Here is a 14,565-nt window from a genome sequence, read left to right on the forward strand (position 1 = left end):
CTAAAATATCTTACATTTTTATTTAATTTTGAATAAAATAAGTGAATTATTTTAAGATAAAACTCTATTTTAAAATATATAATTTTGAAATTAAAAGTTCATCTTTTAATCAAATTTAAACATTGAAATGATATTTGATAATTTAAATTTTTCAATACGTATATATAAATATATATCAAGGAAAAGTGATTGTATGTGAAATTTAAATTTCCTCTTCTTCGAGTGAATTTCAAATCTTATTGGTTTAATTATTTAAAATATTTTCTGAAATTCTTGAATTTTAATTTTTTATCTAAATAAAAAAATGTTTAATTTATCACCAATATATGAAAATACAATTTTTTTTTTCTAAATGACGTTCGGATTTATTTTCTAGAATCTTCCCAGAAATCCTTTTCTGGAATCTTCCCAGAAATCCTTTTCTGGAGTTTATAAGTATATTCTAGAAAACATTTTTCAGACAAAACTTCCAAAATAGAATTTCTAGAATATGTATAATATGTTCCAGAATGTGTTTTCTAAAATAAATTTTTTAGAATGTATTTCGAAAAGAACTTTCTAAAATAATACCGGATTAGATGAGTATTTTGGTCTTTTTACCCATTTGATGGGGGGTGTAAGGAGAAACTGTCGGAAAAACTTTGTCCGGGTTCAGAAAGAAACACCCATGAAAAATATAATGAATAAAGGAGTGGCCCGAAGGTAGTAGCATTGGGCATATATATTGAAGAGATAAGGGAGTTATATTTGAAGACATATACATGAGGTAATTAAGCAGAGTTCCAGCGTTTCAAAATATGCAATAATATCCAGACAAGGCAAACGAGGGCAATGAAATGAAAGAATTAATTGAACAAGGTTACATGTCTACAATTTATGATTGATCTATACCTTTTGATTAATTACAAAATAAATGTATACTTAGTATCTGGGAAGGACTTTTGAACTATCTGATGATGTGAGGGGAACTGTTGAGAACTCCGAACCAAGTTGATCGGAATGCTGAAAGTATCCACGAGGGAGAGAACTGATGTTTTTATTAGTGGGTGAGCTAATTGGTACCGTTCCAGTGCTAAACCTTTTATTGGAATGTGGTGGAGAAGAATTACTATAAGAACTTCTATCATGTGAATCATCCATGGATTTATCTGTAGTTCCTGCTGACTCCCTCTTCTCTCTTTCTTCTGTTTCCTTGAGAAGAAAATCAACCCACAGATCTGCAAAGGACTGAAAGGGAAACTGTACAATTCAAATTCAAGATAACAAAACTCAAATTCAAATCAAATTGCGTTAAATGTGACAAAATCTAAAATGCTGTGGAAAATTTGGAAAAGATTCTTTCGGTAGATGCTATGGACCAAGGAATGACATGCGTATAAAACATCTGCTATATAGCATAAACCTGGAACATGTTCCATGTTAAGAAACACCAACTGAATTTAACTAGGGATAAAATTGACAAATGTGCCCTTAAAATAAAAAATATATATATTGTATTCACAAAAGGGACATAAAGAAACACAATATTCCAGTTAGAAGAAAATTTTAACACCATTTTTTTCTTCCCGGCATTCAGCAATCCCAAAAAGAAAAGAACAGGAAGAAAAGCCAACCCCCAATATTTTGATAGGATCCAATTGCAAGAATGGGACTTGGGAGTTGAGTACCACATTCAGCATTATGGGATTCAAGAGTAGGGTTTAAGGCCCTTGACTTTCTAACTACAGCTAGCTTTCTGTGTAATTCTCCCGGGATTCTATCATATTCTTTTCTGATAAACCCCACATATAAATAAACACAAGATGAGAAGGAATCACCTGGTTATCTGCTCCCGCATTTGCAGCTGATTCAGTGGACCCACTTCCTCCCAAGATACCTCCAACTAGGCGGCCAGGCAACCCAAGAACACCGCGGACAACACCTTTTCCTGGACCTTGTTGAGCAACACCTATTCTCTGTTTGTCCTCATCAGAGAATCCCAGCATGCGAACCATTAGATCCAAAACCTGTACCCAATACGACTTTATTATATGCAACACAAAGGAATGGACAGTCCTTAATTATATATATATATATATATATATATATATATATATTAAGCAAACAAATTAGAAAACTTCCAAACCTCTTTGCTGTGGTTTCTCTGGAAATAAGTAATAAGTAATTTTATCACAATGCGCCTGTCAAAAATACAATTAAGATTAATAAGTTTATACCAGATTCAAACTTATAAGACTCGAATTTCAATTATAAACTCTTCCCTCAAGGAGTCATCTTCATTAAAACCCAACAAAATAGAAAAATTGGAAGCTCCCAGGTCACATGGCCAAGCCAATATAACACGAAAAAACTTAGTTGAAAAACATGCCAACCTGTCAACAAGAAAATCTGAATCCACTGACATTCTATTTAGCCTTGTCATACTCTGTTCAACTGCTCGTCTCAACCTGGAATTGTCTTCTTCAAGCTTGCTTACTCGACTTCTCCATTCTAATTGTAGCTTTTCTGATTGAGAAAGCTTCGCTAAAATTTCTTCTTTTTCACTAACCAAGACATCTGCTCTACAATGTGCATCCTGGCAATGGGAAACACCAATAAGTTACCTTCTTATACTTCTGAGTTAAAAAACAGGATAAATCATCAATATACTGCCGCATATTTTGGGGAATAAATGGGGTCCAATGCTGCAAACTTAACAAAGGGCAGCATATTGTTTTATTGTTACAATCATCAATATAAAGGGTCGAATTCTCTTCAGTTTAATTCTTAAAGTGCGGGTTGTCAAAAATTTATATTGATAAACTGTACGAGAGACAGATTCATACTTTCAACAGGAGAGAAAGCTTAGAATTTTCTTCCTTTGCACGAGCCAGATCTCCTTCTAAATATTCCTTCAGAAAATAAATTTATAGTGAATATAAGCTTACTCTGTAAAACAATAGACAGACAGGCACATGAAAATATACTGCCAAAAAATTAAGGAATGTTCACAACTTAAATCAATGCATATTATTAATTTCTAAATACAAAATTAAAAATAACCTTAGCTTCAATTTCAGCATAATATTGTCCAAGAGCTGTCTGTAGATTTAAAAGTTCAGTATTCTTAGCATGTATTGTGCTCATACAGTCAGTCAGCTTCTTGTTCAGGTTATCAATGGTTTCCCTGGATTTGAGAATTTCGTCGTCATTTTCCATCTTCAGTTTCTCCTGACTCACAGTTCCCTGTTTTAGAGTTCTCTCAAGATGTGATATTTGAGCCCTTAAATAATTATTGCTATCACGAAGTTCTTCAATGATTTTGCTATCCTCGTCCATTTTTTCTGCCTCTTCAGATTCCTAGACAAAAAGCTGGATGGTGAAGTGTACCGCAGAAAGGTTAATATATTACATTCAATAGAGATGGATGCATGAAGTTCTTTGTAGATAATTGAGGGGACAAAATGTAATACAAGCGGGGGACTATATTTTTAAAATAACAACAATTCTTTTATGAAACTCAGTGCATTGCTTATCCCCTCAAATCATGCTCAATTATTATTGACTTCGCTTCAAAAAAATAAAGTGAAAAATGAAACCTTTCTAACAAATGTTGTTCAAGATGGATCAATTGAGGAGACAAAATATAACACAAGTGGGAGCTATATTTTCATAATAACAACTTTTTTTATAAAAATCAGTACACTGTTTGTCCCTTTAAATCATCCTCAATCATTATTGATTTCGCTTCAAAAAATATAAAGTGAAAAATGAAACCTTTTCTAACAAATGCTGTTTAAGACGGGTCAATTGTTGTACTGCTTTGTCCCTCTCCTTTTGTGTTTCATCAAATTCTTTACTTAGCTTGCGTAAGGATCTTTCCAACTCTTCATTCCCCTTTTGTGTTTCCTCCAATTCTTTACTTAGCTTATGTAAGGATCTTTCCAACTCTTCATTCCTTGGAAAACTTTTGGAAGGATCTGGTAACTGCTACCAAAAAATCAATTTCCGAAATCCGAGAAAAAAAGAGAAAAGAATAGCAACAATTACTAACATGATTCATAAGCCATATAACCTGTAAAGTAAAATTCGGTATTAAGTTTTGGCTCACATGATTGTTAGAGCTTGGAACCCTTTTCTGAATCTGAGAAGCATCAGGTGACATTTTAGCAGACATCCTACTAGATTTGACCTCAGCCTCAAGTTCATCCTTTTCCAACTAATAACAATAAGATAGAATATATTAAAGTCCATTATAAAGTATTGAGTGATAAGACAGTTGGTTCTTTTTTATTATTGAAAAAAAATTAATGCATAAATTTACTGACCTTAAGTGTAGCGTTTTCCTTCTCCAAAGTTTCAATCAGTACCTTGAAGCTATCCATGTCACCTGTTTCTTCATCTTCTCGTCTACTCAACTCTATTTGCAGACGATTAATTTCTGATATTTTCCCATTCAATTCATTGTGTAATTTGCTCATCTCATATGTTGTCTGCCAAGCAATAATACAATATGTGTATTGGTTAAATAACCAAAAACATCCAGATTACTTGAGAAGACATGATACGCTATCAATGATGCAGTGGAATTTATTAAGGTAAAAAACAATCTGTTCAAGTTATTCTCTCAGTTAAATAATATCTAAAGAAATAGTGGAACGGAGAATAGAGATCATTGGAAAAAGCTGACTCATGTTCTCTTTTAATTTCTATTCCCATAGTTCTCATGAATTCAGACAATGTTTTATTTACAAATATATATTTTCTTTGATTTTCTTCCACGCATTTCTCTCGATCTTATACCAATTACCATTCACAATCAAAGCATTGTCATCAACTGTGGATGACAGCTTATGGCAGCGAGCCAAAAGTTTGCCAAACATATATGGCAAATGGAATTGTGGCCAGTGGTAGCTATATTAAAAAAATATGAAATAAATAATCTGAAAATAAATAAAAACTACCAACATATTAGAGACAAAAGAATATAGAAGCACCTATTATAGGAAGTAAATTTCAACATATTTCAGTTTGAAGAAAAAGGCAAACCATAAAGTAATCAATATAGTTATGAATGGTGAGTAAGAAAATAGTTAATGCATGGTCAGTATCTTATTTTATTTTTCAAAAATATTATGTATTCATTTTCTCTTTTATTATGGTGGAAAACATTTATACCAGATGTTTATAGGAAAAAAATTATTTAATCAAATTAAGTTTGCTTGTATAGACTCACTTTGTCTCTTTCCAACTTTAATAATTTAAGCTCCTCTTGGAATGACTTGTTCAATTTCTCTTCCTCTGACATCAAAGAAAGATCCAGAATATTAGCAGTTTCTATCTAGACATACAAAATGATAATACAATCCACATATATATATATATATATATATTCTAAATGCAGAATAATGACCCTGGAATTTTAGCTGAATATTTGCCATTTTTTTCTGTTCTTGTTCTAGTTCCAACTTCATTTTCTGTATCTCATGGGAATGTTGTACTGCTGCTGCTGGGCTACTTTTTCCCTCTACCATATCTGCTAGCTCCTAGAAGGCATTCATACATCTGTTGTCAAGTTCACTCATCACTAAAAATAAATATATAAATTCTATCAAAAAGTTTAAATTGAAATGACAAGTTCAAAAATTAGAAAAGCAAACAAAAACTAATTTTCTTCACTTCATTTTTAAAAAAGTTCATAATGACTCCATGAAAAACCAATATACAATACAACTGGACAAAAAATAAAGATCAAAATAGGCAGGTAATATAAATGCAAACCACCAAATGATCAATCTATCTACATAGGTTCATTATTGGAGGATAAAAAAAATAATCTAAGATGTTACCTTGTCCTTTACTTGTGAGTTCGAGTGTTTAGATACCATCTTGGTTTGAATACCATCAGATTCCAAAGCAGATGTGGTTCCATTGTTTGTAGCATAAAGATTTTTCTTTTGAGATGTGAACCTATGCTGTTGATTTGATGACTGGTCACTATTTCCCTTCACAAATATTCAAAAGCAATTAAGAAGAACTGTTAGTTATGTAGGAAATCTTGAATCAGCGTGCTACAAAAAGAATCAATAGTAAACAACACTTTAGTCTTTGAAGCTGCTAGTGCTGTCACATTAGTTCTTGAAATTAAGAAAATGTTAAATAACTCTGTGATGTTAAATAAGTCCCTAAACTTAACTATTTCTCCTTTTAGTCTCTAAATAAATGTTAATATTATCACTTTATTTTAATTTTGGACTACCGTTACCGTAACTGTCGATTTACACTTTCAAGGACCTTTTCCCCTTTTAATCTCTAAATATGTCAATATATATCACTCTAGTCACAAAATTTTAGACTAACCCAACCCAACCATTGAGTTACACTTTCAAGGACTTTTCTTTGTAATTGTCTACAATTCAGACACTAATGTGACAACACATTCCAAATTGAGGGCTACAATGGCTATTTACTTGAGCATAAGTTTATTGAACTGGAATGGCAGGTACAAGGTTTCTAATGATAGTTCAGCAAGCAAGTACACATCTACCTCCCAGGATAAGCTCCTACAGAGGAAATGTCCTCTGTTTTTATTACGCATAGATATTCCTAAAGAACCTGATCTGATACCAAGTTGAAGACTGACTATTTTGATGAATAGATCGAGTGAAAAGCACTCTGAAGAGCATATATTTAAATAATTTCCAGATTTAATTACATTTAAGAGCAGTAAATATAAATGCAATTCCCTAAGTACATAAGATCAGCACAATGCGTGAATCTGAACATTCTTGTATTCTAGACTTTCAATGAATTCTCAATATCTAAGACTCAGTTTCAAACAACTACTAAAGAATATAACATACATATCAACATATCATTTCACAAGTCTAGTGAGGAAGGAGTAACCCAATGTGAGAGAAGAAAATAAACTATAGAAACTATTTTTTTCATCAACTGTTATTAAATGAGAACAGGGCATTCCCATCATGTTCCACTATTATATACAAGACCATCTCCCCCCCCCCCAAACCCTTCACATTCATCTCCTTACATTATATGGGGAAAAATAATTAATTGACCAGAAGAATTCAAGTTTCCAACATTAGAAAAGGGGGGCGGGTTCATCATAACAAAAAATAGAAATCAATAAAGTAAAAGTTTTTCCAATCAAAACCAAGTTTCTGGAAACTCACTCCAAAACAGGGTCTTTCTTAATGGAAAAATAAAACAAAGAAAAAATAGAAAACATCAATTGGTTAAAATTGGCCAAACTCCATATATTATCAACTAGTACAGATTACAAAATCCTAAGTATGGTTTTAATAATTAATTAATAATTATTAATTATACACAACAAAACCATAGCTTCTCAATCATATATGTTCTATTGACAAACCTTATCCATGTGATGATGAGATATACGTAATTGGTATGAATAACTCAAATTAATAGCCAGTGGAACAAGAGTTGTAAGGTATGACCTAACCATGTGTCAAGAACCAAAATTGACAACCAACACAATCTAAAAGGTGGTTTAAGTTTTTCTAACCAGAAAATGTAATCCATTCAGTACGTTTGTCCTTGTCACTATCTAAATTTCATGTGAAAATCATGAAATACAAGAGATCAAATGTAATGGAGGACTTACAACACAGGTTAAAATATTCTGTTACAACACAATAAAGTTTGAATTAGAATATAGGATTACCTTGACTGTGTAACGGCCATCTGCAGATACTGGACTTGTATCCAAATTCTGTTTTAATGAACCATTCTCTTTATTCAATCTAACAATATGATCCTGGAAAGTTGAAAAAGTCAGATAGTTAAACTTAACAAAAGGCCAGTAATAAATATTTCAACTTAATAAGTTAGACAAATTGTTAATTGACACTTTCTGGAACCTCTGCTCAGCCTGAAATAGATATCACATAATAACTAAAATCCAACAATATATTTGAAAATATAAAGAACCTTTTTGTGTGGGCAAAGGGGAGAAGGGATCAAAGTTTTAGAAATAAAAAAATTGAGTTCTTCAAGCCATGCATTACAGCTGAGTTCACCTTAATTAATACAAAAACAATATAAGGTCCAAATTGGAAATTACAGTCTGCCTTGGATCCATATTACAATGTGATGGAAAGAAAGATTAATCATGATCCAGGATTCAAGTTGGGTGGATGAAATTGAAAAATGCTTAATCATAATTTGTGGACAAAAAAGTTCCAATAAAACTCAAGAAAATTATATCAGATAGCTACAAGAGAATAGTGCTCAATAGCAGTGAGAGTTTAGCAGAAGTGCTGATAAGAGCAAATTAAGTGTAGTGGAGATGAATATAAGGTGGACAAGAGGATATAGAAGATCTAGAAATGACATTATTTGAGAATAAGTTGGAGCAGTTCCTGTCGAGGAGAAGATAATAGAAATTTCCATATGGTCTGTTTGATCATGTGCCTATGGCTTCCCATAAGCTAAAATTAGCTAGAGAAGACTTATACAAATTAGGTTATACATAAACTAATTTTAGCTTCTACGAGAAGTTTAATTTATGTTTCTTTTTTATTTTCTTCTACTATAAGTGTTTATAGAGAAAATTATCTGTAGTTGAACATTAAGTAATTCCAACAATTCAACATAAGAAACAGCAACAGAAAATTCAACATACTACTGGTACACATGTAGATAAGTAATAACCAGGGATATACCTCTTTTTCTTTTAATATAGCTGCATAATTAACAGATAGTGCTTTAACTTCTGCCTCAGAAGCTTGAAGTCTCTTGATTTCTGCTTTATATTGTTCTATCTACAAGAAATAATATGAAATTAAGAAATGACGTCTTTAACCACAAAACAAATCTGACCTATTACTATATTCTACTCGACAATTCAGAGGGAAATATATGGCACAGAATTTGAATTTGAATACATAACACTTTCATGCATTAGGTAAAAGAAAATTTAATTCGCACAAGCTAATTTTTTTTCATATGAGAAAAGGATTAAATAATATAGAAAAGAACGATACAAGAAGGAAATAAGAAATCCTCAAGAACTATAGAAATGCATTAGGTAAAAGTGGTGTGTTCATACAATCATATGTACAGCAATGAGATATTGCTTATCAGACAATGGATGGAAAGTGCGTGGACGTGTGTTTAATACACTCTCCATGAGAGAAAAAGTGTGCTGACGTTTAGCTAAGAAGGGAGCTGTTTCTCCGAGTTGTTTGGAAGTTTTGCAAGAAAAAACAGAAAAACGGGGGCAAGAAACAATCAACCCAGCATGTCAATCTTTAAGAAGATTTAACAAGGAACCCCCCCTAAAGAGACCATGAGCATAACAACACAAAGTAGCTAGAAAATTGCTTAATCCCAAATGAACTTGTTGGATATCTCATATCCACTATAGATATGACCAAATTATAATATATAAGTGGGATGCAAACCTCACCTTACAAATCAGTTTTGTGACGTTGAGTTAGACTTTAAAGTTCATTTTACAAGATGGTATCAAGTCCTATCTTAATGTGATTTGTTGGGCTTGTTGTGCTACTCGCTATCGAGCCCTCCTCTATTTCAATGCTACATCCTTACCTTACAATTCAGTTTTGTAAGGTTGAATTAAGTTAAAGTTCACTTTTATAAGATTTTCGATATTGAGCTTTCCTATATTCCTATGCTTGATGTACGGAGTGTGAGGAAATAAGTTAGAAATCTCGCATCAACTAAAGATATGACCAAACTAATATACAATTGAGGTGCAAACCTCACCTTTCAAGTTGGTTTTGTGAGGTTGGGTTAAACAAAAAGTCTACTTTCGCATGTGTCAGTATCATTTCTGGAGCCAGTTGATTTCTTATAAACTTGTTCTGTATCTTCTCTTGAGAATTGAGATCCAGTTTGGCAAGTAAGCCAATGCATTGGTTTAATGACCAAGGATTCAACACCAGATGGACTACAATGTAGACATGAAGCAGGGAACCGTGGCCAATACTCTACTAGAGGTAGAAATTCTATTAGGATTTGCTTTAAAAGGCATTTCCCACACCCCTCACGGACGAAACACAGTGATACCAAATTAAGAATCAGAAGTATTAATAGACCCTACAATGTCCTTTTTCATCCACTTGTATATTGTATACACTGTCTTGGAAGTCAGAGTCCTTGTAGGTTCATCATTGGAACTTTACTTGCTCCTGTTCAAAGACATTCTTCAAGCATCTCATATAGAACAGGTGATCAACAGTAATTATTTACAATTCTTAATTGCTCTACGAGTTATCAACACGACCTCACACCTAGGGTTCAGTGACACCACCCCTAAATTAAACGCAACGATTTGCTGCTATCCTGCTTCCACTCTGAATTCAAATCCGAAATCTCCGACATTCAATAACTCGTAAAGCATTCACAATCGCTAGCTAATATTGCAATGTTCCACGCGACTTCCAAATATCGTATCTAAAAACCAAACAAAAACGCAGAGAATTTGAGAAGGTACCTCAGAAGCGTAGGGGTGATCGGTCATTCCGTTGGGCGGCGGAGAGCTGGGAAGCGAATTGGAATGGGCGAAGGTGTGAGAATTGCGGCGGTCGGAGACGGCGGGGCTGACAAGGTGGTGTTCGTCGTCGTCGTCGTCGTCGTGAGCGTAATGAACGTCGAGGGCGATCTTGTTCAAATTCTCCTTGAAGTTGGCGATTGTGCCCCACATGGTTGAATGTGAGGAATTGGGGTTTGGGAGGGGATTTCAATTGGCGCTGTTAAATCCGTGATTGGGTGATGAGCGCGCACTGCAATTTCTGCTGGATCTTGTCTTACTTGCTATATATCGATCCCTTCCTTCTCCTTTTCTTACCAATGCAATTTTTGGACCAACTCCTTTGTTGTTGTTTTTTTTCTGTTATAATAACAACATAACAATATAATAATAATAATAATAAATCTATATGAATATCGAAGAGGATTCCATTTTCTATAAAAAAAAATAGTTTATCCATTTTTTTTAATTTTATCAATATTTAATATATTTTATTTTATTAGTACAATGAAGTATTTTGTCTTTTTTATATGAATTACTTATAAAATAAAATTATTTTTTAATTTTTATATTAATGTTAAAGGACAATTTTTATATGCAAACTAACTCCTCACTCCTCTTTTAATTCTTTTTCTTTAAAACAATAAAAGAAAGAAATAACATACTCTCACCCTCATTTCTTCCCGCACCAAATTTCAGATATAAAATAAAATAACATTCATTTTCAATCACTCTTTCACTCCATTTCAAACAATTATTTTTTGTTAAAACTATCATTCTTTTGTATCTGCTAAGTGAATCATAACATTAACATAAACATCATCACACCCTTCGATCCCTAAATCCTAAATCCTAAGAAGAGAAAAAGCTTGAAGAAAAAGAGAAACTCAGATCAAAGGAGAAGAAAAAAAAAAAATTGATTAATCAATTCATCATTTTTCTTTTACATATTATTTTTTTCTTTTTAATTTTAACTTATCCAAAATTATTTTTATATGTATGTTAAATTTCTATCATCATAAAAATATGGATACGTATGTGTTTCCGTTAGTGTTGATAATAATAATGTCCAAGACATTTTTTTATACTACAAAAATATACTTAAACATGTAGAATAGTCCACTTTTTTATATCTCCTTAATGTATTTTGGGTTTGACTCTTTTTATTTTCAGTCAAGAAATATATTTTTAATAATTTTATTTTTATCAAATTTTATTAAGATTTCTCCTTTTTTTAATTGATAAATTTAACACTCAACTTTTTCAGTTGTTGTTAAATTTTAAAGACTAAATCCATCAATATAAAAGAAATACATGAACTTTGATATTAAAAACATTTTTTTCTTTTTAGTTTCTACTGTCTAATATAATAAATGGTTAAGTTGAACAAAAAAATAACTATTGCTTTCTTAGACACGGCATAATTTGCCTTCAACAAGTATTTTCAAACCCTATATTTCCGTTATAAGATTATCTGTTTTTAAATAATAGTCATTTTTAAAAGAAAGTATTCCTTTTTATTTATCAGTTTTAAAGTTTAAGATAATATTTTTCAATTATATATTATTTTTATTTTTATTATACATTGAAAATTGTTTTTAAAAAAACTAAAAGTATATAGTAATCATTTATATAAAAGTATATTAGAAATAAAACAATAAAATGTTTTTCTTTACTGAGCCATTGAATCTTAAATGACTATTATTATATCACATTTCTTATGTTGAATTCAATTTCAACATTAATATAGTGATTAAATTTTTTTATCAATTTTTAATTATTTTAATCACAAATAAATTTAACGATATTTTAGAAATTTAGTGATCAATTTAGTCGTTAAAAAAATAATTTATAGTGCTCCTCAATTGTAGGTTCATATGTTTGTATGTTATAGGAGTCCAATTTTGGTTTTTCAGTCAAACCCTACATTATAGTATGTCTTGTTAATCAAAACTTTCTTGAAATTGCTTCACGTAAGTTTTGTGTACCTTTGATGGGCTTGTGCTAACTATATTTTTTTTGACAGTTTCTTCTTGCACCTCCATAGGTTATTCTCATATCTGCATAAATTTTTGTATTTCCAAAATGGTAGAGAGAGAAAAAACTAAAATCTCAAAATACCTAAATAATACTTAAAATAAAAAATTAAAAGTAAATGATAGATTTTTGGAATTTTAGTGGACCCCAATCCCCTTCTGATAGTGACCAGGTGATTCGTTATCTCGTTTCGAGCAACTCTCATTTTTTACGCGTCTCCATCTGACTTCTCTATCAAAAGTTATGGTCGTTTCAAGTTTTTTCATACTAATTTTTGCCAACTCCAAATCTATCACTCTTCTCTTCAATATTAGGACTCCTCCATCAAATATCCATTGAATGAAGTTCCCACAAACCTTAATCAACATATACATGCAAATATTTATTATAAAATTAATTAAAAAATTTAGGGAGACACCGTGCACCAGTCCTGACAACGTGTGTGTGGTGGGTGTTGTCGGTGTGTGGAGGGTGTTGTGTTGCCATGCGAAGGTGAAGGGTTGGCGCAATTTAGATTCGCGCCGCGAGCTGAAGCGGAGGAGGGCTGGGCGGTGTTCGGTGCATTAATGGAGGACGCACTGCGGGAGAGAGAGTGGCGAGGTTGGTGTTGAGTGGCGTGGTTGGGTAGCGGGGTTGAGTGGCGTGAGGGAGAGTAAGGAGGATGAAGATGAAGTGGAGTGAGAGTGTAAGGAGTCCACGCGAATGAATATGTTTAAGGATACACAGATAACGGCGGTTCACGAGGAATCGTCACAGATTACACACAAACACACATATAACGACGATTCAGGTGGGAACCATCGTTAAAAAGACGAAAATTTCAAAAGAATTACAAAATACCACCAACTTTTTTGTTACGACAGTTCTTTATGAACTGTCTTTGTACGGTGTCGTATATTTTGTCTTATGTACTAGTGATAACCTTTTTTATCTGAAATTTAGTTATGGACATAGAGATTCTTATTATGTCTTAAATTATGAAAAACTTATAGTTTAATTTTATTTAAACATAGATTTTTTTGAAAATTCAACTTGATATTAAGAATGAGATGCATTCTTTGATACAATTAGAAACTCGGGTAATTGTTAATCTATAAAATAATTTTTTGTGTGTGTTTTGATTAATTAAAAAAGAGAGATTTAGTTTGGAATACAAGGTTCAAAAGCACTTATACAGTGAAGTAAAAATGTTTCCATAAGATTAACAATTTACTTATATCTTACAAAGACTTGGAGCAGTTCGATATTTTTTTTTTCTTTATATCTTCTTTAAGACAATAATTTTAAATAATATATCAAACATTAAATACAAAGATATTCAAATTGTAGTTCCCTAAAGACTACTTCTTCTAGATCCCATTCATTGCATTGAAATAGAAGTTTTTATATAATTTTTCAGAAGTTCGACTCTACTAAGCATTTAAAATGTTAAAAAAATTAACTTTGACTTTGACTTAATTAATTTAGACAGTGACAATTTAATTTATCATTTATAATGTAAGTAGATATTGACAATAAATACATAAATAATAAAAAAATGATAATAATGTTAATAAAATGAATAAAATAAACGAGATTAAATAATACAAATCTTATCACATGCAAGGTGTGAGTAATGATGTTACACCTAGTTGTTGCAATCATCAATTTTCAAATTAGGCCGCAAGTTTGGAACAGCAGTGCAGCAGCCATTCCAAATTCCAATTTGCTCCCTCCATTTTTTTAAATATATAATCTTATAAAATTTATAAAATGAAGTTTGTATTTATTTATATAGATTTTTTAAAAATATTTTAAATGAGATAAAAACATGAAAAGTATATAAACAGTGTAAGGAATTTGAAATGATCCGGTTGAGGATTTCATATCAATTAGAGATTAGGACATTTTATTGTATATAAGTGATTACAAACTTCACCTCACGAGTCGGTTTTATGAGGTTGAGTTAAGTTTAAAGTCCACTTCTTAATATGATATCAACCACCCGCTATTATCGGACTATCCATAAC

The 14,565-nt window shown here is 31.7% G+C and overlaps 1 protein-coding gene across 1 annotated transcript; it reads right to left on the reverse strand.

The window, feature by feature from the left end:
• Positions 1 to 828: 828 nt before the first annotated feature.
• LOC137824428 (golgin candidate 3-like) lies at positions 829 to 10,864 on the reverse strand. The gene is made up of 15 exons (XM_068630076.1): positions 10,484 to 10,864; positions 8,688 to 8,786; positions 7,688 to 7,780; positions 5,829 to 5,984; positions 5,393 to 5,525; positions 5,216 to 5,280; positions 4,308 to 4,472; positions 4,091 to 4,198; positions 3,757 to 3,966; positions 3,043 to 3,339; positions 2,826 to 2,891; positions 2,373 to 2,575; positions 2,126 to 2,180; positions 1,818 to 2,006; positions 829 to 1,227 (listed from the first exon to the last, which is right to left on the reverse strand). Exons 1-15 carry the CDS (start codon positions 10,691 to 10,693, stop codon positions 922 to 924), a joined length of 2,355 nt encoding a protein of 784 aa, XP_068486177.1. The 5' UTR covers positions 10,694 to 10,864; the 3' UTR covers positions 829 to 921.
• Positions 10,865 to 14,565: the final 3,701 nt, after the last annotated feature.

The sequence above is a fragment of the Phaseolus vulgaris genome, chromosome 8 (genome assembly GCF_000499845.2).
Source record: "Phaseolus vulgaris cultivar G19833 chromosome 8, P. vulgaris v2.0, whole genome shotgun sequence".
NCBI classification, from domain to species: domain Eukaryota; kingdom Viridiplantae; phylum Streptophyta; class Magnoliopsida; order Fabales; family Fabaceae; genus Phaseolus; species Phaseolus vulgaris.